This window comes from Eurosta solidaginis, chromosome 5, assembly GCF_040869045.1.
Source record: "Eurosta solidaginis isolate ZX-2024a chromosome 5, ASM4086904v1, whole genome shotgun sequence".
In the NCBI taxonomy this organism is placed as follows: Eukaryota; Metazoa; Arthropoda; class Insecta; order Diptera; family Tephritidae; genus Eurosta; species Eurosta solidaginis.
The window spans coordinates 249,711,067-249,733,736 of record NC_090323.1 but is presented as its reverse complement, the minus strand read 5'-3'; the positions used below and the strand labels follow the sequence as shown (position 1 = coordinate 249,733,736).

The 22,670-nt window shown below is 36.0% G+C and overlaps 2 protein-coding genes across 2 annotated transcripts in view; both read right to left on the bottom strand.

The window, feature by feature from the left end:
• The window catches only part of LOC137253159 (uncharacterized), a 317,974-nt gene that overhangs the window by 173,726 nt on the left and 121,578 nt on the right, over positions 1-22,670 (bottom strand). The window contains exons 5-6 of the mRNA XM_067789611.1: positions 19,465-19,576; positions 1,357-1,538 (exon numbers count right to left, since the gene is read on the bottom strand). Coding sequence (XP_067645712.1) covers positions 1,357-1,538; positions 19,465-19,576 — 294 coding nt within the window. The remainder of the gene's footprint in view (positions 1-1,356; positions 1,539-19,464; positions 19,577-22,670) is intronic.
• Positions 8,487-10,389, bottom strand: LOC137253015 (uncharacterized). Its single transcript, XM_067789230.1, has 2 exons — positions 10,357-10,389; positions 8,487-10,287 (listed from the first exon to the last, which is right to left on the bottom strand). Exons 1-2 carry the CDS (start codon positions 10,380-10,382, stop codon positions 8,487-8,489), a joined length of 1,827 nt encoding a protein of 608 aa, XP_067645331.1. The 5' UTR covers positions 10,383-10,389.

Sequence of the window (22,670 nt, the reverse complement as noted above, 5' to 3'; positions counted from 1 at the left end):
TTATTATATTATAGGTTAGATTGAAGTACATTGCGTGAAGGCACACATAGGCCAGTGTCAAGAAGCTCGTTGCGACATCAGAAAAATACAATATCATCTCTCCTTCATTTCCTTTTTCTAAAAACTCCTACAGCATTGACGACAGTGCACTCCTAGCTCTTTGCATGTGTACCAATAAGGCAGTACGCAATTAGTACTCCTACAATTGGAAAATTGCATCCCTACTTATGATTTAAAAGTGACTGTATATTTTATGGTCTCGTTTTGGCTAGGCTTAAATAGTTGTCCAACACCCTGCGGTTTGAGGCCATATATCGTTGGCTTCACCGTAGATTAACGTTTTTGGCATTCGTTTCCGTGTGGCAAAGGGTATACCTAAGCGTTTTTTTGTCAAGAAGAATCTGCTTCGCCGAGCACTTTCTGGCAGGTTTGTCTGCAATTGAGTTTTATTTAATGTCTCCGTATGCCAAGGTGCATGTAAGGTGGACACTGTTCTGTTGGGTAATCTCCTGAAGAGATCAGCCACAGTTTTATTTAAATTCGGAATTGAACGAGTATAATGCAAGGACAAGGGTTGTTGCTAAAAAAAGATGTGCTCACCCCACTTACTTAAAAAAAAATTGTAAGGCGCGATAACCATCGAAAAGATTTTAGACCGAGCTTCTCTTCCAATTTGCGTCGTGCTCCTTTAAATGTTTCCTACAAATTGGCGGGATGGGACCTACTTGTTTTGTGCCGACTCCGAACGGCATCTGCAAGGTAGATAAGTTTCCACTGAGAGCTTTTCATGGCAGAAATACACTCGGAGTGAAATTATTCCAATAAACCACAGTAATGGTCCGGAGTTAGTTACGAAATGATATGAGAAAAGTTCGAAATAGTTCAGAAATGTGGGAAATGATCCGGAGCCAATCACATAATTTTCTCGAAAAATTCCAAAAATAAAACTGAATTATTCCCGGAAACAATCCCAAAATATTGCAGAAAAAATGCCTCTCGATCGAAACTTTAAACATTTAGAAAATTAGTTTTTTTGTTACAATTTTAATGAGAACCCTGAAGACATTTTACTCTTCAAATCGCATCTTCATCTTTATTCACTCAACAAAGCAATTCATTAACTTTAAACTACCCACCGGCAATTTGCATAGACATTAGACAGGCAACAATTGTGCCCCTTGTGCCTTAGCCTTATGCAACACTCTATCGTCCAAGGTTCAATACCATTTGAATTTGCATATTTCTACTTTTTGGTTTTGTTACTAAAGTAGTCTCAGTAGTGTTTTATAGTTGATTGGTTTAGTTGATGTAATACACTTACATATAAACGTACACTTTCCTCATACACCCACATACCTGCAGATTTTTAAATTGATGTGTTGTACATAAACGCAGGATAACACGATTCAAGCGAAACCAAAATGAAATTGTCGGACTAAGACCACCAGCACCACCACCACTGTTACCAATAGCACTGCCAATGGCACCATTTGCATTACTGCCCGACTCCATAATACGACCATCCATTGATTCTGAATCTGAATAGAAAAGACGAAAAAAATAACTTAGAGTCTGAATTCGCAAAAATAATTTATAAACGCTACTTAAAAATGTGCCAATACAATCACATAAGCTAATGTCTATATGTTTGTATGTAAGTATGAATGTGTGGGTGCGAATTTGTGTTCAATAAATCTGCTTGCATTGGAAAGTCACGTACGTTGTGAAGTGCTTGAGTATGTGCTCTTGTATGAGTGAGCGTAGCTTAGAGTGTGTGAAAATGAAAATACTTTCAAGTTAACGGTGCATACACTACGCTTAGAGCACGTAGCTCGACGTATTTATAGTGAAGTGGATATGAATGGCAAGCACATATTTTTTCCCTAATTGGTTACCTAACTACCTTAGTGATTTATTACAAAATTCAATCGAATTGCAGCCGATAAAAATCTTTCAGAAAGCATTTTCACTTCTTGGAGACTGTCTGCCTACTAAATGTTTGTGTGGAATTACTTTAAGTTAGAATACCGAATTGAATGAACCTTTACCTCTGGTAATGCCCAGTGGGCGATATATTGACTGAACTTTGATTCAGCTGCATAATTTTATTAAGCCTTCAAAAAGCCTTCATCTCTCTCTTTCGCTTTTCCTGTCCCTCACTTTTGCCCTCACTTGGTTCTCTATTTTCATCCCTCTATCTTTTTCTTTCGCTCTCTTCCGCTCTTAAAAAGGCACCCAGCTCGTTTCGTACCAAATTTCTACAAACTGAATCAACCATCCAAAAATAGTTCTGACATGATCCTTAAAACATCTAGAAAACATCATAAAACAATTTCGAAGTGATATCGATATAGTTTCGGAATGATCCCGAAATAAGTCTAGAAACAATCCCAAAATGGTCTATATACTTTACCTATATTTCTCCAAAATTATCACGAAAACAGTTTTTAAATAATCCCGAAAAAGTTTTGACATGATCGTCAAAACCATTGCAAAATCGCCTCGAAATGCTCCCAAACTACTTCCGGGAATATGGACAAGTGCTTTCGAAATGACTCCGAAGTTATACCGAAACGCGAAAGGATTCCAAAAAAAACTCCAAGAGCGGAAAACTGTCAAGAAATAGTTACGATATGATCTCCAAAATTTTCTGAAAAATAGTGAGCTGGAGATAGTTGGAAAAGGACAAAAAATTCCAAAATGGTCAAAAGATCATAACGTATTTATATCGGAAAAATATAGAAAAATAGTCAAGAAACCGTCTCAAACCTATACGGAAGATGTCCCGAAACCATTTGGAAGCTGCTTTATCCCGAAATATTCCCAGCGACAGCTGCTTCCCAAATTATTCCAAAGAGTTCCTTAACTACTTGAAAGTTGTTCCAAAATTAACTGAAGCTCATTACATAGTTTCCCCGAAAACATCGCAAAAATATCCCCAAAATAGCCTAGCCATTCCAGAAATGGTGACGACATGATTCCGAGTGAATCTCGAAAGCAATATAAATTATCAAAATCATCACTTCATGATTAGGAGATGGGCCGAAAATATGTCCGTAACTTAACTGAAATAATCCTAAACGGCTCAAAATGAGATTGCATAATGATCTCGAGATAGTCCCAAAATTTTCTTCGGAAATAGTTCCCGGTATGAGCCATAATTAGTGATGACGTAGTTGTGAAAATATATATGTATATATTGAATGAAGTCATACGCCTTAATTTTTCGATTCAGTTGACGATGCATTGGCATTAAGGTAATGACCTGCAACAACAAAGCGTCCCTAATATGGCCAAAGGGATTTGTTCCAGACTTCACAAGGTAAGGCACGTGCGAATTTATAAAGCCCATCTCGAATGCTCACAGCATTGCTGATTTTTTTACAATTGCTGCAACCTTGGGCTTTATTACCAAGGTAAAAACCTGTCTGGTGTAAAAGGCCCTCAAGCTTTTTCTTAAGTAGGCCGATTTAGGGTAAAGTTGAAGGCCATGTATTGGACTTATATATAGTTTTATATGGCATCGCCTCCAAGCACCACTCAATGGACAACTGCACGGTTAACTGTTTGAGCCAACATTTTAAACCATTCATTTGGTTTTGAATTTAAAACATTTTTGAGCAATATATCTCAATACACCAAATTTTTTTAGGCGAATTGCAAAACTTTAAGAAAATCGGAAAAATATAAGCCTGTGAATACTTCTGGTTTAAAAAAGAAACCAAAAACTTGAAGCTTAGGGCTGAAAATCTAGACATAAAAAGCTTTATTTATGAAAATTTAATATAGAGACAGAATCTGTCAAGCTGTGTTGTTATTGTAAAAAAGAGACAAACTGGGATTATGAAATGAATAACAAACCCTGTATTCCAAGTTTCATATTGTGATGATTATTGGCAACACTAAGGGATACTATCATCTCTAAGCCGATATTAAGCAGTGACTTGTATGCACATCAACAAATCAATCATTATGTCTACCCATATGTCCATACAAGCAGCAGTATGCAATCATTTGTGCAAGTATCACTCACATATACACGTGCATATGAGAAGCTATAAACGTAGTTATAGTTGGTAATTTTATAGCTGATAACGAACTAGTAAATTCTAGAAATAGAAGCGCCTAGAAATATGTCAACGAGGAAACCAAACAGTATAAAAAGCAGCAGCAGTTGAGGCACGACAATTAGTTTGATTTAAGCAAGCTATCAGTTGCGAAGTATAAGTGTTGTTGTGAAGTACTTTAATAAAGGCCATTTCGCATTATTGAATAGTGGAGTTATTTATTCAACAGTTTAGTGATTCGAACGTTAGTAGAAGGTTGCAAATAAGCGGAATTGCACTAAATTCGTTACAATATGTAAAAGTTGTGTTGAGTTTTCCACTTATGGGAAAATAAACTTAGACCTCATTTCATGTACCAAACTCCTGTGATATGGCGTTAACCGTAGGACCATCACAGCGGCTGCTGTTTCTGTGTGGTAAGCATAACAGGAATAAACCGCGGAAATCACACTGAATATATCTTAACATATTGACCCGAATTGTACGCAGACTACGTATAGTATTACCTCCTCATTTGACAAAATGGGTGATTGTTTCAAATACATTCATAAATCATTTCCAGATCTGAGTTTTGAAAAAAGAAATCTGGAATTCTCGGTGGCCCACAGATTAGGAAACTAATTTGTGATCCAAAGCTGACTAGTCGCATTAAAGTACTTGAAAAATGTGCACGAGTTCGTTCGGGTTGCAAACAAAAACTTTTTAGGAAATAGGAAATCTCCTAACTTCTCTGAGCATATAAACCAACTGGGGCTACACTTTCAACGTCTGGGTATAAACATGAGTATCAAGATGCACTTTCTATAAAGCCATGGGACCGTTTTCGTGAAAATGTTGGCGATCTCAGTAAAGAACAGGGCCAGCGTTTACACCAGGACCTCCACACTATGGAAGAGCGATATCAAGCACAGGAACGCGCATTTGCTAGCTGCTTACTGGTGGAGCAGCCGAAGTTGGGCTCCTTAATCAATTCATTTAGGAAAATATCTTTGAAAAAATTAAGCTCATGTAATTGATAATAAGAAAGTTTATATATAAAAAAAGTGATTTTTACTAAAATCTTTATTATTAAATATTTTGGAAACTAGAGCAGCTGGAAAAAGACGAAACTGGGGTAAAAAGTTCTTTAACAGTCGTGCATAAATTCCCATACAACAGAAGCTGTGTCGACCAGTGTATTCAGTAAAAAATTAAACACAGTATTTAACATGTGTACACACATAAATATTAAGTTGAAACTAAGACACTTCTTCCTTTTATTACCAAGATCACCAACGGCGGTTACCTAACCTCAGAGAGATTTTGTACGGTTTTCGAAGAGCAAAATAGTTGGATCATTAAAGCAGAGTTTATACCAAACAAACCACATATCAGACTAAAGATAGCACATATATTTTGCGAATGCAATGAAAACTAACTCAATTATTCCATGAATATGCCATGCCGTTGGCTGAATTTTATCAGAAATCTGAAAATGGTTTAGACAGTGAAGATGAATGTATTTACAATAGTCTGTCTGCATATCCTGCTGCATTGACGGGACTCAAAAAACTAATCAAAACATTTTTTTCTGGTAGGACTGTATGTACATAGTAAAGTAAATTGTAACATTAGCAATTTAATTTTTAACGATAGTACGAAAAATAGAGATGAAACATATTTGCGAAGCTTTAACGACGCAAGTACTACATTCCTGCCATACATTTGCATTTTCCTCACTAAGCAATATGCCAACGGTAAAACTCAAATGTATTGCACTATTAATTTCCATAATGCAAACACTTCTCTTTCCTGGAATACAATGAAATCAACACTCAATCTGAAGGGAAAGCTGATATTTTCCCCTAAACAATTTTCCAACTGAATACAAAATGAAATTGTGATATGGAAGAGTATAGGAGATAACATGCATGTACGTATATATGTATGTATGTATTTGGGAGTAGAAAAGCAACTTTAGGGGTTTGCATAGAGAACACTGTTGCCACTTTGGGGCATATGCACTAAAAAAATGGTACGTTTTGATTAGGCTTGGTCCGCTCGCTATGATATTCTTTCGCTCTTTGCAGGATGTGTTCGGAGTCATTGTTACGAGATTTATTTATATTCAATTTCAAGATCCGGGATTATTGCGCAATTGTTTCGGGAACGCTTCGGGGTTGTGGTCATAAAATGAGCTATTTTAAGCATAATTTCTAACACCATCATCTTACTTTTTTCACGGTTTATTTTGTAACTGTTGCAAGACATCTTCGAGGCCACACCAAGATTGTGGCTAGGCCTGACCCCCTGGGTGATGTTATCGGGGACTTTTCAGGAAATTACCCTCAAAAAGTACCCATTTTATACTAAGTAATTGGTTCTGAGGAAGAAACCGGTTCCCAAAAAACTCTCGACCCTGAAAAATTATCTGGTTGTAAAATTGTATGCGGCTCCTAAAGTGTAAAAAGTTCCGAAAAATAAATAGATTCTGAAAATTTAACAGGTTCCCCAAAACGACTCTTTCCAACAAAGTAAAAAAAAAACCAACAAAGTACCCGCTCTGAAAAAGACACCGCTTCACAGAAAGTAGCCGGTTTCAGAAAATTACTTGAAACTCCAAAAAAAAAAAACAAACTGGTTCCGAAATTGTTCACATAAAGTAACTTGCTTCGAAAAGAACTGACGCTAAGAACATAAAGCATTCTGTTAAAGTAATGTGTTTTTAAAATACAACAAAAAAGTAATCCGTTCCAACATCTACCCTTTTCTGAAAAGGTAGCGGGTTTCAAAAAATCTTTTGGTACTGTAAATGTAAATGGTTACAAAAAGGTACCCGGTACAGCAAATATAACCGGATTCAAAAAAAAACCTGGTACTGAGAAAGAAACTAGTTTCCAAAAGGAACACGGTTCCAAAAAATTAATTATTTCTGAAATCGTGAACTAGAAGCCGGTTTGGAAAAGAACAAAGTTTTTAAAAGTACTCGCCGCAAAAAGGATCAGTTCCAAAAAAAGACTTGTTCTAAAATTGCAGCCGATTTTAAGAAAGTTACCCGTTCTGTAACCGGTTCTGAAAAAGTATTCGATTCTTAAAATTCAACCGGTTTTCTACAAGTATCCGATTTTAAGAAGTAACCAATTTTTAAGAAGTAACAAAAGTGGCCGCATTCGAAAATGATATCGGTTCTGAAAATATAAACAGTTTCAAAGAAGTATCCCACATCTGAAAAAGTACTCGGTTTTGAAAACGTAAATGGTTTCGAAGAAGTATCCCACTTCTGAAAAAGTACCCGGTTCTGAAAAGGTAAACGGTTTCGAAGAAGTATCACACTTCTGAAAGAGTACCCGGTTCTGAAAAGTAAACGGTTTGGAAAAAGCATCCCACTTCTGTGAAAGTACCCGGTTCTGACAAGGTAAACGGTTTCGAAGAAGCATCCCACTTCTGAAAAAGTACCCGGTTCTGAAAAAGTAACCCTTTCAAAACAGGCGAGACTGCCACTTGTAATGCTTAAATGTAAATTATCAAAATGCTTCTTATTATTTTATATTGGGCCAGGTCGTAAAGTTTAATTATTAAATTGTGGAGCTTTTCGGCCGATTTTTTTGAAATAAAACCATCGTTTATTTTATCTTCTACGCGTTTCGACGCATATTCGCGTCTTCCTCAGGAAGGCTTTAATAAATATACGAAAAACAAGATATTTATATTAATCGAATTACATTATACATTGAATCAAATAACATTTTTTCCCTATTGCACTTACTAAGTTAACAATTATTTAAATATCACATCTGGGTATAATCAATGGAAAATTATATATATATAAAAAACACCGCACATCTTCTCTTGTCCAGGCTCAAACATTTTGTGTGATCGCAGTAGCATATGCGCAATTTATGTTGTCAACGTCTTCTTTAAAATTCATTGCTTTGTTAAATTGTTGTTGTATCCGTAACCCTTCTAGCGTCATCCTTCTTCTTGTTCTGTTCTCCACATCCAATATTTTTGTGTTGTTAAAATCAGCTGTGTGGTTATTTTCTATCAGGTGTTGCGATAATGCTGTAGTGTATTTGTTGTTTTTGGCATCGGATTTATGTTCGTTTACCCTTGTTTCAAGCGATCTTTTTGTTGTGCCAATGTAAACCTTATTGCAGCTTTCTCCTTGTTTGCCTTTGCACTGTATTTCATACACTACGTTGTGTAGTTGTTCTTTATTAATTTTGTCCTTTGTTTTTGTGTATATGCTGCGAATTGTGTGATGCGGTTTGTGTGCGTAGCTTAAATTGTTGCTTTTGATAATTTTACCTAAAGTGTTGTTGTCCGTTAGTTGAGGTACATATGTGACGCCAATGTATATTTTGTTGTTGTTATCTTCACTTTCTGTATTGATATTGCAGTTTCTCGTTTTGTTTTCCGCTGCAGTTATAAATGCTTCTATTACTGCATTAGGGTAGCCAATTTTTGGAGAATGTTTTTTATATTTCTCTTGTTTTCCTCCATGAACTCCTGGTCGCTCAGGGAGTAGACTTTCTTAATAAAACCTATGGCCGTGTTTTTCTTTTGACTCCATGGGTGGTTCGACAAATAGTGGATCATTCTCGATGATGCTACGGCTTTCTTATACCAATTGGTCCTTATTTTGTTCTCTGTATTATGGACCTCTATATCTAGGAAGGCTAATTTGTTGTTCGTTTCTCTCTCCAGGGTGAATTTTATTTTAGTATGTTGTCCATTGAATATTTTTAGTATCTCTTCCACGTCATTAATCTTAACTATAGCGAACATGTCATCTACATATTTTGTTATGTATTTTACATGTATGTCCTTAGATCTTAGCTCAGTGATGCTGTCGTCAATAATCTTGTCCAACACAATATCTGCTATTGTTGGTGATAAGGGATTGCCCATCGGCATACCATATGTTTGTTGGTAGAAGGTCCCATCGTGTACGAAATAATTATTTTCTCTCAAGCAAAACTCGAGAATTTTGAGAAATTGGGTTTTTGAGATTTTTGTGTGGTTTTGTAAACCTGTCCATTGTTTCATGATTGTGCCAATCGCAAAGTGAATAGGTATGTTTGTGAATAGGGATACTACGTCCAATGATATTAGAGTTTCGTCATCTTCAATTGTTAGATTTTTAATGTTTTCTTTTAGTCGTTGTGAATTCTTTATATTGTATTTGTCCGAAACGATGTTTTGTAGTATCTGACCTACGTATTTTGATAATCTCGAGCATGGTACGTTCACCGAAGAAGAAATAGGCCGCAGAGGTATGTTTTCTTTATGAACTTTAGGTAATCCATATATTCTCGGAGCTGTAGCTGCTGGGCACGACAAGTAGTGTTTTTCTTTCAAATTGATGCTTTGCGTTTTGTAGAGGTCGTTCACGATCTTGTTGTTTTTACGTAATAGAAATTGGGTAGGATCAGTTCTTATGGTTTTGTACGTTAGCTTGTCATCCAAGAGGTCTTTCATTTTGTCTTCGTACTCTGATTTGTACATCATCACAGTCTTACTACCTTTATCCGCGTTCATGATAACTATGGAGTCCTTATGTTGTTTTAGGAACCGTTTGGTTTCTTCATAGATTTGCAATATGAATTTCTCTTTCGGACTGTTTCTAAATTTATTTTTAAAGTTGTTTACCCTAGTTGCAAATTTGCATCTAACTATGTCTTTCTCTCTATCATCTGGCATCGTCTGTATGCCTTGCTCGATATCTGCTATTAACTGTACGGGCGAGAAAGTCTTTTTCGAGATGGGAAGCGCGAATTTATTACCCAGGGATAGTAGCCACCGGCACTCTGTGGGAATGTTAATCTTTGTCTTGTTCGTAAACCAATCTTCATTATATTTCAAATTATATTTTTCAAAGGTTTCTTTTATTGCAGTGAGCAGTTTTTTATTTAGATTTATTTCAATTTTCTTTTTGGTACCCTCTAAGTATTGATTTTGAGATGCAACTATTGAGTTATACTCCTTTTCATCCAAAATTTCACCCATTGCTTGCTTGGTTTTTCTTATAAGATCATTAACCATTTTAATTTTTATATTTGCCTCTTTGATTTCTAAGTTGAGTACTTTTATTAAAAATTGGTTTTCTATATTCTGCATTTCCTTCTTCGTTATTTCAAGTTTAAATCCCAATACTATTTTACTTGTCTTACCCTTTAAATGTGGTGGTGTGATCCCATAGTCCTTACATTTAAGTAAAAATTTTAGTCGTTGTTGTTGTCTTGCGAGAGTCAGATGGTGTTTTTTGTATTCTTTAATTAGTTGGCAAGTGTCTATATTGTATTTGTACCTTATATGCTGGAAAAAATGTCTCATCTTGCTGCTTTTTTGTTTTTCGTATTTGCTGCTTCGGTGTAGCTCTCCGATCAGTTTTAATTATTTTATATTGGGCCAGGTCGTAAAGTTTAATTATTAACTTATCTTGTTTGGTTGATTTTCCGACAGGGTGGATAAATGATGTATATTGGAACGATTTTCCGTCATCCCTTGTCAAATTTGGTTTTGAGACAAACCGGTTTCGGCGTTGTGCCATCATCAGTGTCGATTTTCGTTCTGATCTGTTGTTGTCATTTGTCCTGTATTTATAGTTCGTAGGTATATGAGCAGGTATTGTCAAATTGATGCTTGTGTATATTTAGTTATGTGTATGTGCTGTGTGTTCGTTCAGAACCGAGGGTGGTTTACTAATCGATTTGTGTGGCTGACTGGGGTAGGTAGAAATCTGTGATTTTAGTCGTTTGACCTTCTTTGTCGGTTTTTTGTTTTGGTGTGTTAATTGTTTTGTGTTTATTTGTTGTTGTGCGTTTGTCTGTTGTACCTGTGTGATTAAGTTGTTTCCTGTAAACAAGTTTTAAAGGCTCGAATATTGTGTCAGAAATGGTGTTTATCTGTTCGTTTATTATTCTACCGTCGAATGTTTTCTGTTTGTAGATTTCCATGTTTTCGAGTACGTTGAGACGTCGGCCCTTTTCTTGTATATGAAGAACCCTAACTGTTTTATTGATGTTTGCTGGGGAACATTCATTCTCGACCATGTGATTCGCGAAGTTAGACTCGGGTATAATGTTTGGATTCCGTATTTTTTTGTTGTAATCTCTAATATGTTCTCTGAACCTCGTTCTTATTTGCCGTCCTGTTTGTCCTATGTAACTATGCTGGCATCCGCAGGTAAGCTTGTATACGCCGTGGCTGCTAAACGGATCCTCTGAGTTAATGTTAGTTCTTAGTTTTCGTCTTAGATTGTTCGATGTTTTGAATGCTGTGTTAATGTTGTATTTTTTAAAGAAATTTGCCAATCTATATGTTGCTTTTCCAGTATATGTCATAGTCGTCCAGCTATTATTTTCTTTTTCATTATTTCTTTTTGGTTCTCCATTTGTCCTTCTGAGCTTATCTACTAGTGCTTTTTTATATCCGTTGTTTGCAGCGATATTATATATGACCCCAAGTTCTCTCTTATATGCCTCTTGTGTAAGAGGTGTTCTTTCAAGTCTATGTACCAAGTGCCTTAATGCTGCATTTTTATGATGTTGAGGGTGATTTGAGGTATTGTGTATTATTGTGTCGGTGGCCGTTGACTTTCTATATATGTCATAGTTAAATCTTTTGGCTTCTTTATCAATATTTATCGTGAGGTCTAGATAGTTGATTCCTCCGTCTTTTTCGGTTTCCATTGTAAATTTTATATTGCCGTGCTGTTTGTTGAGGTACTCCAGTACGAGCTCTTCGTTATTAGTAGTTAAAACGCATATTATGTCATCCACGTATCTAGCATAAAATGACACGCCTAATTTGGACTTCAGCTCCTGTATGTACTTTTCTTCCAGATTTTGCATGAACACTTCCATAAGAATTGCTGATGTGGGGCTTCCCATTCCAAGACCGTTTGTTTGTCTATATATTTTATTGTTGAATTTAAAATAGTTTTGACGTAAAGTGGTTCTTAGCGTATTTGTGATTTGCATACTTTTTACTTTGTTTTTTGTGTTATGAACTATTGTTGAGCTAACTATGTCCAAAGTCTCCGATAGTGGTATAGATGGGTATAGATCTTTTATGTCAAAAGATACCAATTTGCTGTTTCTTGTTAGCTCTACGGTCTCGAGTCTCTCTATTAGTTCTGTTGTGTTAGCTATTGCATATTCGTTCCTTAGCTCCAGAGTGTCTATCAATATCGTTTTTAAATATTTGGACAGTTTGTAACATGGTGCCGTTTTAAAATTAATGATGGGCCTCATTGGCGTGTCCGGCTTGTGGATTTTTGGTAGCGCAACCAGTGGAGGAGCCGAAGGGTTCATTTGGACCAATCTATGTGCCATGTTAGAATCTACTATATTTGTTGCATTTTTTATAGCAACTTTGATTTGTTTTTGGTATTCATCTGTGGGATCCTCTCTCATTCTACGACATTTCATTTCCTCTATGAGATCCTCAGTTTTGGATATATATTTCTCTTTTTCGATTAGCACAGTGGTGTTTCCTTTGTCCGCTTTCGTTGTGACAATATTGTTTTTCCTTAGTTTATGCCGTAGATTCTTTATTGTTTTCTCCTCTGTATTCGGTTTTTGTCCTTCCTGTGCTTTCACCTCCTTTCTTATGATTTCTCTGCACATGTGTCTTGCGTGCTCCTGTTCTTCCTGTGGTATCAATGATATTGCGATCTCCGCATCTACAATCGCTTGCTCCGTTTTTCTTACTGTATTCTGGTCCATGATATTGTGCTTCAGGCCCTTTTCGAGAAGTTGTGCCTCTTCCTTAGTAATGGACACTGTTGTGAGGTTAACGAACTTGTCATGAAACTGGTGAGTGTTTTGGTTTTGGTTACCCTCTCGTCGTCCTGCCAGCTTGTCCAATTTTCGGTTCAGCGACCTGTATTTTTGTTGTAGTTCCTGATCGACCTCTGTCTTAATGCGGTCGAAGCATTCCATTAATACAGTCGTAGGTAGTTGTTCTGCCAATCTTAAATGGATAGATAATAACTCGGCATTTATCTCATCCTTCTTCGAGTATAAGCTTTCCAACTCATATTTTAAAAAATCCTTTTCCGCTTTTCTAACTGTTTTCCTGCTAGATTTGGTATTTGCCTTTATTGTTATTTTTGCGAATTTCGGAGTAACATTCAATTCCAGGCATTGTTTGTTGAACCAAATGCTCGCCTTTGCTTTATATATTTTCAGTAGGCGTCGCTTGTAAATTGTTAGTAGTCCGTTCGCGTTCAAGTTAAAAGCCTGACAAGCAATAACTGACTTATCTTGTTTGGTTGATTTTCCGACAGGGTGGATAAATGATGTATATTGGAACGATTTTCCGTCATCCGTTGTCAAATTTGGTTTTGAGACAAACCGGTTTCGGCGTTGTGCCATCATCAGTGTCGATTTTCGTTCTGATCTGTTGTTGTCATTTGTCCTGTATTTATAGTTCGTAGGTATATGAGCAGGTATTGTCAAATTGATGCTTGTGTATATTTAGTTATGTGTATGTGCTGTGTGTTCGTTCAGAACCGAGGGTGGTTTACTAATCGATTTGTGTGGCTGACTGGGGTAGGTAGAAATCTGTGATTTTAGTCGTTTGACCTTCTTTGTCGGTTTTTTGTTTTGGTGTGTTAATTGTTTTGTGTTTATTTGTTGTTGTGCGTTTGTCTGTTGTACCTGTGTGATTAAGTTGTTTCCTGTAAACAAGTTTAAAGGCTCGAATATTGTGTCAGAAATGGTGTTTATCTGTTCGTTTATTATTCTACCGTCGAATGTTTTCTGTTTGTAGATTTCCATGTTTTCGAGTACGTTGAGACGTCGGCCCTTTTCTTGTATGTGAAGAACCCTAACTGTTTTATTGATGTTTGCTGGGGAACATTCATTCTCGACCATGTGATTCGCGAAGTTAGACTCGGGTATAATGTTTGGATTCCGTATTTTTTTGTTGTAATCTCTAATATGTTCTCTGAACCTCGTTCTTATTTGCCGTCCTGTTTGTCCTATGTAACTATGCTGGCATCCGCAGGTAAGCTTGTATACGCCGTGGCTGCTAAACGGATCCTCTGAGTTAATGTTAGTTCTTAGTTTTCGCCCTAGATTGTTCGATGTTTTGAATGCTGTGTTAATGTTGTATTTTTTAAAGAAATTTGCCAATTTATATGTTGCTTTTCCAGTATATGTCATAGTCGTCCAGCTATTATTTTCTTTTTCATTATTTCTTTTTGGTTCTCCATTTGTCCTTCTGAGCTTATCTACTAGTGCTTTTTTATATCCGTTGTTTGCAGCGATATTATATATGACCCCAAGTTCTCTCTTATATGCCTCTTGTGTAAGAGGTGTTCTTTCAAGTCTATGTACCAAGTGCCTTAATGCTGCATTTTTATGATGTTGAGGGTGATTTGAGGTATTGTGTATTATTGTGTCGGTGGCCGTTGACTTTCTATATATGTCATAGTTAAATCTTTTGGCTTCTTTATCAATATTTATCGTGAGGTCTAGATAGTTGATTCCTCCGTCTTTTTCGGTTTCCATTGTAAATTTTATATTGCCGTGCTGTTTGTTGAGGTACTCCAGTACGAGCTCTTCGTTATTAGTAGTTAAAACGCATATTATGTCATCCACGTATCTAGCATAAAATGACACGCCTAATTTGGACTTCAGCTCCTGTATGTACTTTTCTTCCAGGTTTACAGGAAACAACTTAATCACACAGGTACAACAGACAAACGCACAACAACAAATAAACACAAAACAATTAACACACCAAAACAAAAAACCGACAAAGAAGGTCAAACGACTAAAATCACAGATTTCTACCTACCCCAGTCAGCCACACAAATCGATTAGTAAACCACCCTCGGTTCTGAACGAACACACAGCACATACACATAACTAAATATACACAAGCATCAATTTGACAATACCTGCTCATATACCTACGAACTATAAATACAGGACAAATGACAACAACAGATCAGAACGAAAATCGACACTGATGATGGCACAACGCCGAAACCGGTTTGTCTCAAAACCAAATTTGACAAGGGATGACGGAAAATCGTTCCAATATACATCATTTAATTATTAAATTGTGGAGCTTTTCGGCCGATTTTTTTGAAATAAAACCATCGTTTATTTTATCTTCTACGCGTTTCGACGCATATTCGCGTCTTCCTCAGGAAGGCTTTAATAAATATACGAAAAACAAGATATTTATATTAATCGAATTACATTATACATTGAATCAAATAACATTTTTTCCCTATTGCACTTACTAAGTTAACAATTATTTAAATATCACATCTGGGTATAATCAATGGAAAATTATATATATATAAACAACACCGCACATCTTCTCTTGTCCAGGCTCAAACATTTTGTGTGATCGCAGTAGCATATGCGCAATTTATGTTGTCAACGTCTTCTTTAAAATTCATTGCTTTGTTAAATTGTTGTTGTATCCGTAACCCTTCTAGCGTCATCCTTCTTCTTGTTCTGTTCTCCACATCCAATATTTTTTTGTTGTTAAAATCAGCTGTGTGGTTATTTTCTATCAGGTGTTGCGATAATGCTGTAGTGTATTTGTTGTTTTTGGCATCGGATTTATGTTCGTTTACCCTTGTTTCAAGCGATCTTTTTGTTGTGCCAATGTAAACCTTATTGCAGCTTTCTCCTTGTTTGCCTTTGCACTGTATTTCATACACTACGTTGTGTAGTTGTTCTTTATTAATTTTGTCCTTTGTTTTTGTGTATATGCTGCGAATTGTGTGATGCGGTTTGTGTGCGTAGCTTAAATTGTTGCTTTTGATAATTTTACCTAAAGTGTTGTTGTCCGTTAGTTGAGGTACATATGTGACGCCAATGTATATTTTGTTGTTGTTATCTTCACTTTCTGTATTGATATTGCAGTTTCTCGTTTTGTTTTCTGCTGCAGTTATAAATGCTTCTATTACTGCATTAGGGTAGCCATTTTTTTGGAGAATGTTTTTTATATTTCTCTTGTTTTCCTCCATGAACTCCTGGTCGCTCAGGGAGTAGACTTTCTTAATAAAACCTATGGCCGTGTTTTTCTTTTGACTCCATGCTTCTTGTTGACTCAGTGGGACAAAAGAAGGCACGTAAGGTGGCCATAGGCGTTTGAGCTTCATAGAGTCTTCGGTTCAAATTTGATCTGTTTTGGTAAGAAATTCGTATTTCAAAAGTTTGCTATTAATATTTTTGATATATTATGACTTAAACGCCCTTCACTTCAACACCCTTTTTAACCGGTCTCCTGAGATACGACTTTATTAACAACTTCCTCCGTAGCAAAGCAGATAGATAGCTAGACGACTAGCAGGATCAATGGATATGCCTATGCAAAGTAGTTGGCTGTAGATAATCGATACTAATTCCCTTATTGGATAATTCACTTATATGTTATTATCAAGGTATGCCAAACTTTTATTAACTTTAAAAAAATCAGACAGGTAGTGATTCTGTTAATTTTCTGAGGACATCCTCGCTAAGCTGAAGGATCAATAGCCGATGAAGAGCGTTAACTACCCAGAAGAATGAGCGATGCCATGCCAAAACCCCCAGAATCTACATACCAACCATTTTGGTTTTGATTGCTACACATTTGAAAAAAATTGGTACTTTTCCATTTGATCGCGAAAAAAATATGATATGGCAACCGTGATTGCGAATACATCACTATTAGCAAACCAAACTCACATCACTATTTGCAAGGTTTAAGTAGGTTTATAACTTTGTATAGGAAATATGCAAATTTTGACAACAATATTGCAATGAAAAGTTCTGCAAGTTTAAAAGAATTGGTATTTGTACGAATGTGTGTCTGAGTGGGTGTTTCTTGCAAATTTTGAGTATTTTTAGTTAGACCAATATGCTTCTGAGTATATAGAATTACTTATGCAATTAGTTCTTTATTCGTTTATTATGCATCTAGAAGTATATATTATGTGCAGGAAAGACCTGGATTGTAAAAATTTTTATAAATTTATTAATAAATTAAATTTTTGGGTTATATTTTAGAGAAAATATCAAGCATTTGCATGAGAATCCTAATAGTTACAGTTTACATATATAAATTAGGGCGGGTCGATTCGTGGGGAGGCAAAAAAATCGCCCATTGCTCTGCGAAAATCATATTCTAGGGAACAAAATAAGAAACTTTGCCGAATGAACCATACCTCTAAAACGAATTCTGATGTTCCCCCCCTTTTGGGTCGTAGGTGCAAATTTTGAAAAATCCCACTTTGAAATGCTTATGTTTTTTCTTTTTGGAGTTTATTTTTCTGTTTAGAAATTTATTTAGTCAGAACATATGTAAATGAAAAAATGAATTTGACTTAGTAATAGAAAATAAATTTAAAAAAATGATTAGAAATTAGCGTTTTTACAACCCCCTTTTAAAACCAAGGCATCACTGTGACACAAGTGCAGATCGTAAAATTGCTTGTGTTGTTTTTTTTTAAGCCACCACAAGACACAGCAGGTAGAATTGAAATTGCCCCTAGCCAAAAGTTCGACCCAAAGGGGGGACATCAGAATTCGTTTTAGAGGTATGGTTCCTTCGGCAAAGTTTCTTATTTTGATTCCTAGAATACGATTTTCACAGAGCAATGAGCGATTTTTAATTCAAACCGCCCTAATATACATGTATGTATGTATATGTATTCTGGATCAGCTTAATATACTCTTATATAGTTACATACAGCGCTTTTAGAACGCAAATAAATTTATAATGCATACAGCACTGTCTGCATGAATATCCTACAACAACAACAAAACCTGCAAGTAAGCATGCAAGGAGTATAGCATATTGTTCGAAAATTCCGTGTAATGTAGCACTATGGATATGATTCACTTTTTGAAGTCTACGCATGCATCCCCAGCATTTGTAATAGAAGTGGGACTCAATCACATACAAACGAATATTTACATGTGGTTGCTTCTACTGAGTTTACAAAATGCCTTGATTGGCAATATAATCGAATAAATAGCTATTTCACGAAAGAGGTTTATTACAAAAAAATTTTAAAACTAATAACATTTATGTACAACTATTCATATGCAGATAAACGAACGGCAAAAAGTAGCAAGATAGGGATATCTATATATATAAAAAGAAGTGTACATTTTGATTGTCCCTCCATAGCTCGAGAACGGATAGAAAGATTGCCATGAAATTTTTAGGAAAGATACAGGAAGGAGAGATGATCGTTAGTTCATTTTGAAATCCCAAATCGGTTTAGCCATTCTTGAGTTATGATTTTTTTTTAGAAAAAATTCAAATCTAATATATAAAATTCTTCTCTCACGGTATTAGAGGATTAACTCCTCCGAAACGACTGAACCGTGAGCATATTGGGTAGGTCTGAGAATCGGCCAACGTCTACCTTCTTTTTTGCTACGTGCCTAGGGTCTTGAGATCAAAACGTGGACGCGGGTACACCTAGAATGTGTTTATACAATATGGATATCAAATGAAAGCTGTGGATGAGTGCTATAGTACAGGATAATTTTCATACAACTGGGAGGCTAAAGTCTCGAGATATAGCCCAAAACGTGGACCCGGGTACCCCTAGAATGTGCTTATACAATATGGATATCAGATTGAAGCTGTTGATGTATGCTTTAGGACAGAGTAAGTTTTACACCGCTGAGTGACTAGGGTCTCGAGATATAGGCCAAAACATGGACCCGGATACCCCTAGAATGTGTGTGTTATGGATATCAAATGAAAGCTGTTGCTGAGAGCTCTAAAGTGCATTGTGATATGCGATTTAGTCGCATCAACCTGGCAAAACGGAGACGAAATAAAGACAAGAATTAATAATACCCACATACCTATTTACATACGTCCTATTCAATTTGCCTGAAATTTCGTATATAAATTTGCCTATATTAGTATTTACGAAGCTTTTCTGCGGGAAGTATACCAGAGACGGACTGGGACTGGGATTAGGACTAGGACTGGGACTGTGACTGAGACTCGGAGTGGGACTGGGACTGAGACTCGGAATGGAACTTGAACAAAATACATACCACCCTCTGGGACTGGCAATAAAAGTTGAAGAAGAAGGAGAAAAACCTGAGAGAAGAGAAAAGGGAGAAGGAGACTGAGAAAGAGATAGAATGAGACGAAGATAGAAATGAAGCGAAAAAGACGGAGGAAGGAGTGAATAAAAAGATTAGGAAAAAGTGTAGAGGGGTAGGGCAGGTTAGACGGAAAAAGCTTATTAAAATGTATGCAGATAGGCCAAATTTAGGGCAGAACAACGTCTGCCGGGTCTGCTAGTTATATCATAAAAACGAACTAAAATAAATAGGAATGAAATCAAAGGTACTAAACAAAGTGTGACTTATAAAATATATTATTTTGTATTTTATTTACTTTTATTAATATTATATTCACTTACTTTGCTGCAGTAAATGTGTTTCATCGCGTTGATATACCATTGGACTTGGGCAGGTCGAACTTGAATTCGTTGAGTCAATGGACTCATCAATATTGCAGCGTGTTATGCCAGCCTGAAATTGTTAAACAAAATTCAACAAAAAATTAAAATAGAAAACTATTACACCACAAATGGCGCGAATTAAGTTTAGTCAACATTTTATGCTCCGTCATTTTCTTAGTTACAAGGGAACAAATTTTCTGGGTAGACGTTTCAAATTGTCAGTCAGTCAAATTGTGTTTCTGTAAGTATTATTTTAACCCGATTTCTTATCTACCTTTCTCTCACCAATCGCCTTTCCCTTCCACTTTCTCTTTGATCCCACTAAATTTCGTGTCGCTTTCTCTCTTTCTCACCATCTACCTCTATCTAACTCCCTCGGAAGGGCCAGCTGGGCCGCCAAAAAATGGTGTGAGTACCAAGTATGTCTCGAAAATTAATTATATATGTTGTGCTTCAATCAAAATTCATATCGGAAACCATGAAAACAACTCTAGGCTGAAAATTTTACATGAATACGACACTCTTGTGAATCGACTAAATATTTTTCAAAAGTTAATTTGAAGCAGCTTTACCAGAAACAAATATTTTTGGTTTTTTCGAGAAGATCTTCTACGGTTACAGCCGATACCTACAAGTTATTGCTTTACTACTGGCTTTTTATCGTCGTGCTATCGGTTTGTTATCGGCTAGATACATATGTGTCATCGATGTGATACTGAAGTTTTAACGTTGTCGACATCTCAACAAACCTATGAGACCGAAAAGGAAACTATAAATTTTCGTTAGCATATAGATACATTTGATAAGAGATTGATAATTTTTCGATAAGAAATTTATAACTTTTAAAGAACAAGTCGATAACGCGCTGATAACAAATTAGTCGCATTTCAATAACAAATCGATACTCTTTCTTCAGGAAAATTATGATTTTTCGATTGTATATCGATAGCGTTGGACAACTTTTCTATCACAAATTGATATATTTTCGAAAACAAACCTACAAATATTCAATAAAAATATCGACAGCTCACCAATACCCTTTTTTATCGATAAAAATGTAATAACACTTCATTAACAAGTTGATCACTCGTCAGTATTTCGATCAATATATCGATAATACTTACAACAAACATATCCTTTCCTTTTCTTGCGATGCATACCTTTGCTATCTAATTTCGCTCTCATCAACTCTACCGCACACCTTATTCCCACTTAACGCTAGAAAGGACTGACTACACTTACGCTTACATTCTGTATTCGCACATATACTGTGGAAAGATATTTTAGACTTGCTTTTACTCTTAATGTTGCTCTTTTTATTTCTAATTCTTCGCCTTCTTTTTATCATCCGATTCTCAATTTACTCGCCATCTCTCTATTCTCTTTCCGGTTTTCTTCGCCTTCTACTACCATTAGTCGAAGAAAATGCTATTCTATAAAAGTTACAAAGAAATACGGTGCTTACATATCCAATTTCGATTCGATAATTAGATTGAGAATAGTCTCGAATGCTTCCGAAAATTCGTCTTGGCAACCACGCTACTGTTGGCAGCCATAATTCCGAAATAATAAAAGACTTCGTTTATTTAGGAACCAGCATCAACACTAGCAACAACATTAGCTCCGAAATCCAGGGAAGAGTCACTCTTGCCAATAAATGCTACTTTGGGCTAGGTAGGTAATTGAAAAGTAAAGTCATCTCTTGGCAAATGAAAATCATACTCTACAAGTCACTTATAGTTCCCGTCTTGCTATATGATGTAGAAGCATGGACCATGACAACATGAGATGAAACGGCTCTGGGAGTGCTCGAGAGAAAAGTTCTTCGAAAGATTTATGGACCTCTGCGCGTTGGAGATGGCAAATACCGAAGAAGATTTAATAATAAGCTGTACGAACTATACGCAGACATCAACATAGTCCTGGCTAAGCCATGTTATGCAAATGAAAGAGGACGCTCCGGCCAAGAAAGTGTTTCTATCGGAACCCGCCTATGGAAGCAGAGGTAGAAGGCGGTCCCCACTCCGCTGAAAGGACCAGGTGAAAAACGATTTAAACTCCCTTGGTGTGACCAGTTGGCGCCGGTTGGCAGAGAAAAGGAGCGACTGGCACACCTTGTTGGACGGCCATAACCGTTTAAACGGTTAAGCGCCAAATAAATAAATAAGTAAGTCAGCTTCTGAAAGTATGTTTAACTAAAGATTTCGTTGAAAGGTTATTGATTTCTTGATAATTTATCGATGCGATATCGAAATATGTCGTTTTTTCATGTGAGTGACCAATTAGTTATCGGAGTGTTATGGACTTTCCCAACAAACATTTAGGTTAGAAAACGATTAGAAGACGAATCGAATTGTAATGTGTTTCTCTAAGGTAGAAGGTTAGAGGACGATTTGCGAAACTGTCGCGAATTATAGCATTCTCGACGTCAAATTCTAATGGGTTTCTAATGAGAATTTTGAAGTGATGCGCAATTAAGTTCAATTATTTAAAATCAGCGAAATTTTCATTGTTCCATTATATCAAATACTTTTATTTGGTTATAAGCTTATGTATTAAGAAGGAACATATTTCAAAGGCTTTTTCTATTATAATAAATTAAAACCGTACTTAAATATTGAGCTCAGTATTTCTAGTGTTATTCGAATCGTTTAATAGTCGAATTCTAACCTAGTTTTCGATTCGAAATGCATTAGAGAACTACATTAGAATTCTAATGTTAAATTACAATATTTAAAATACAATATTAAATAACGCACAAAGAAAAATGTTTATTTGTATATGTTATATATTGTCGTTTTTTTATTTATCGATATTTCTCCATCAATTAGAAGTCATCTTCAGGACTAGAAATACAAAAATACAAGTATTATAATAATATTGTATGGCCTCGAGGTTGACAATTTACAAACATTACAATATTTCTCTAACGTTACAAACTGTGTTTGCTGGGTTTTAACGATGACCCATCGCTATGCTACCAAACTGAAAAATATAACAGCCCGGAACAACCATATACATCAACGATGATAATACGCAATCCATAATAAGCTGTTAGTACACACTAACGTATTGGCTATAAGCAATAAGAAGCTGAAGAGACTCTTCTCAAAAAGCCTTAATTATTTTTCTGGTAACGTTACCTTTGTTGTGGTTTAACTTTA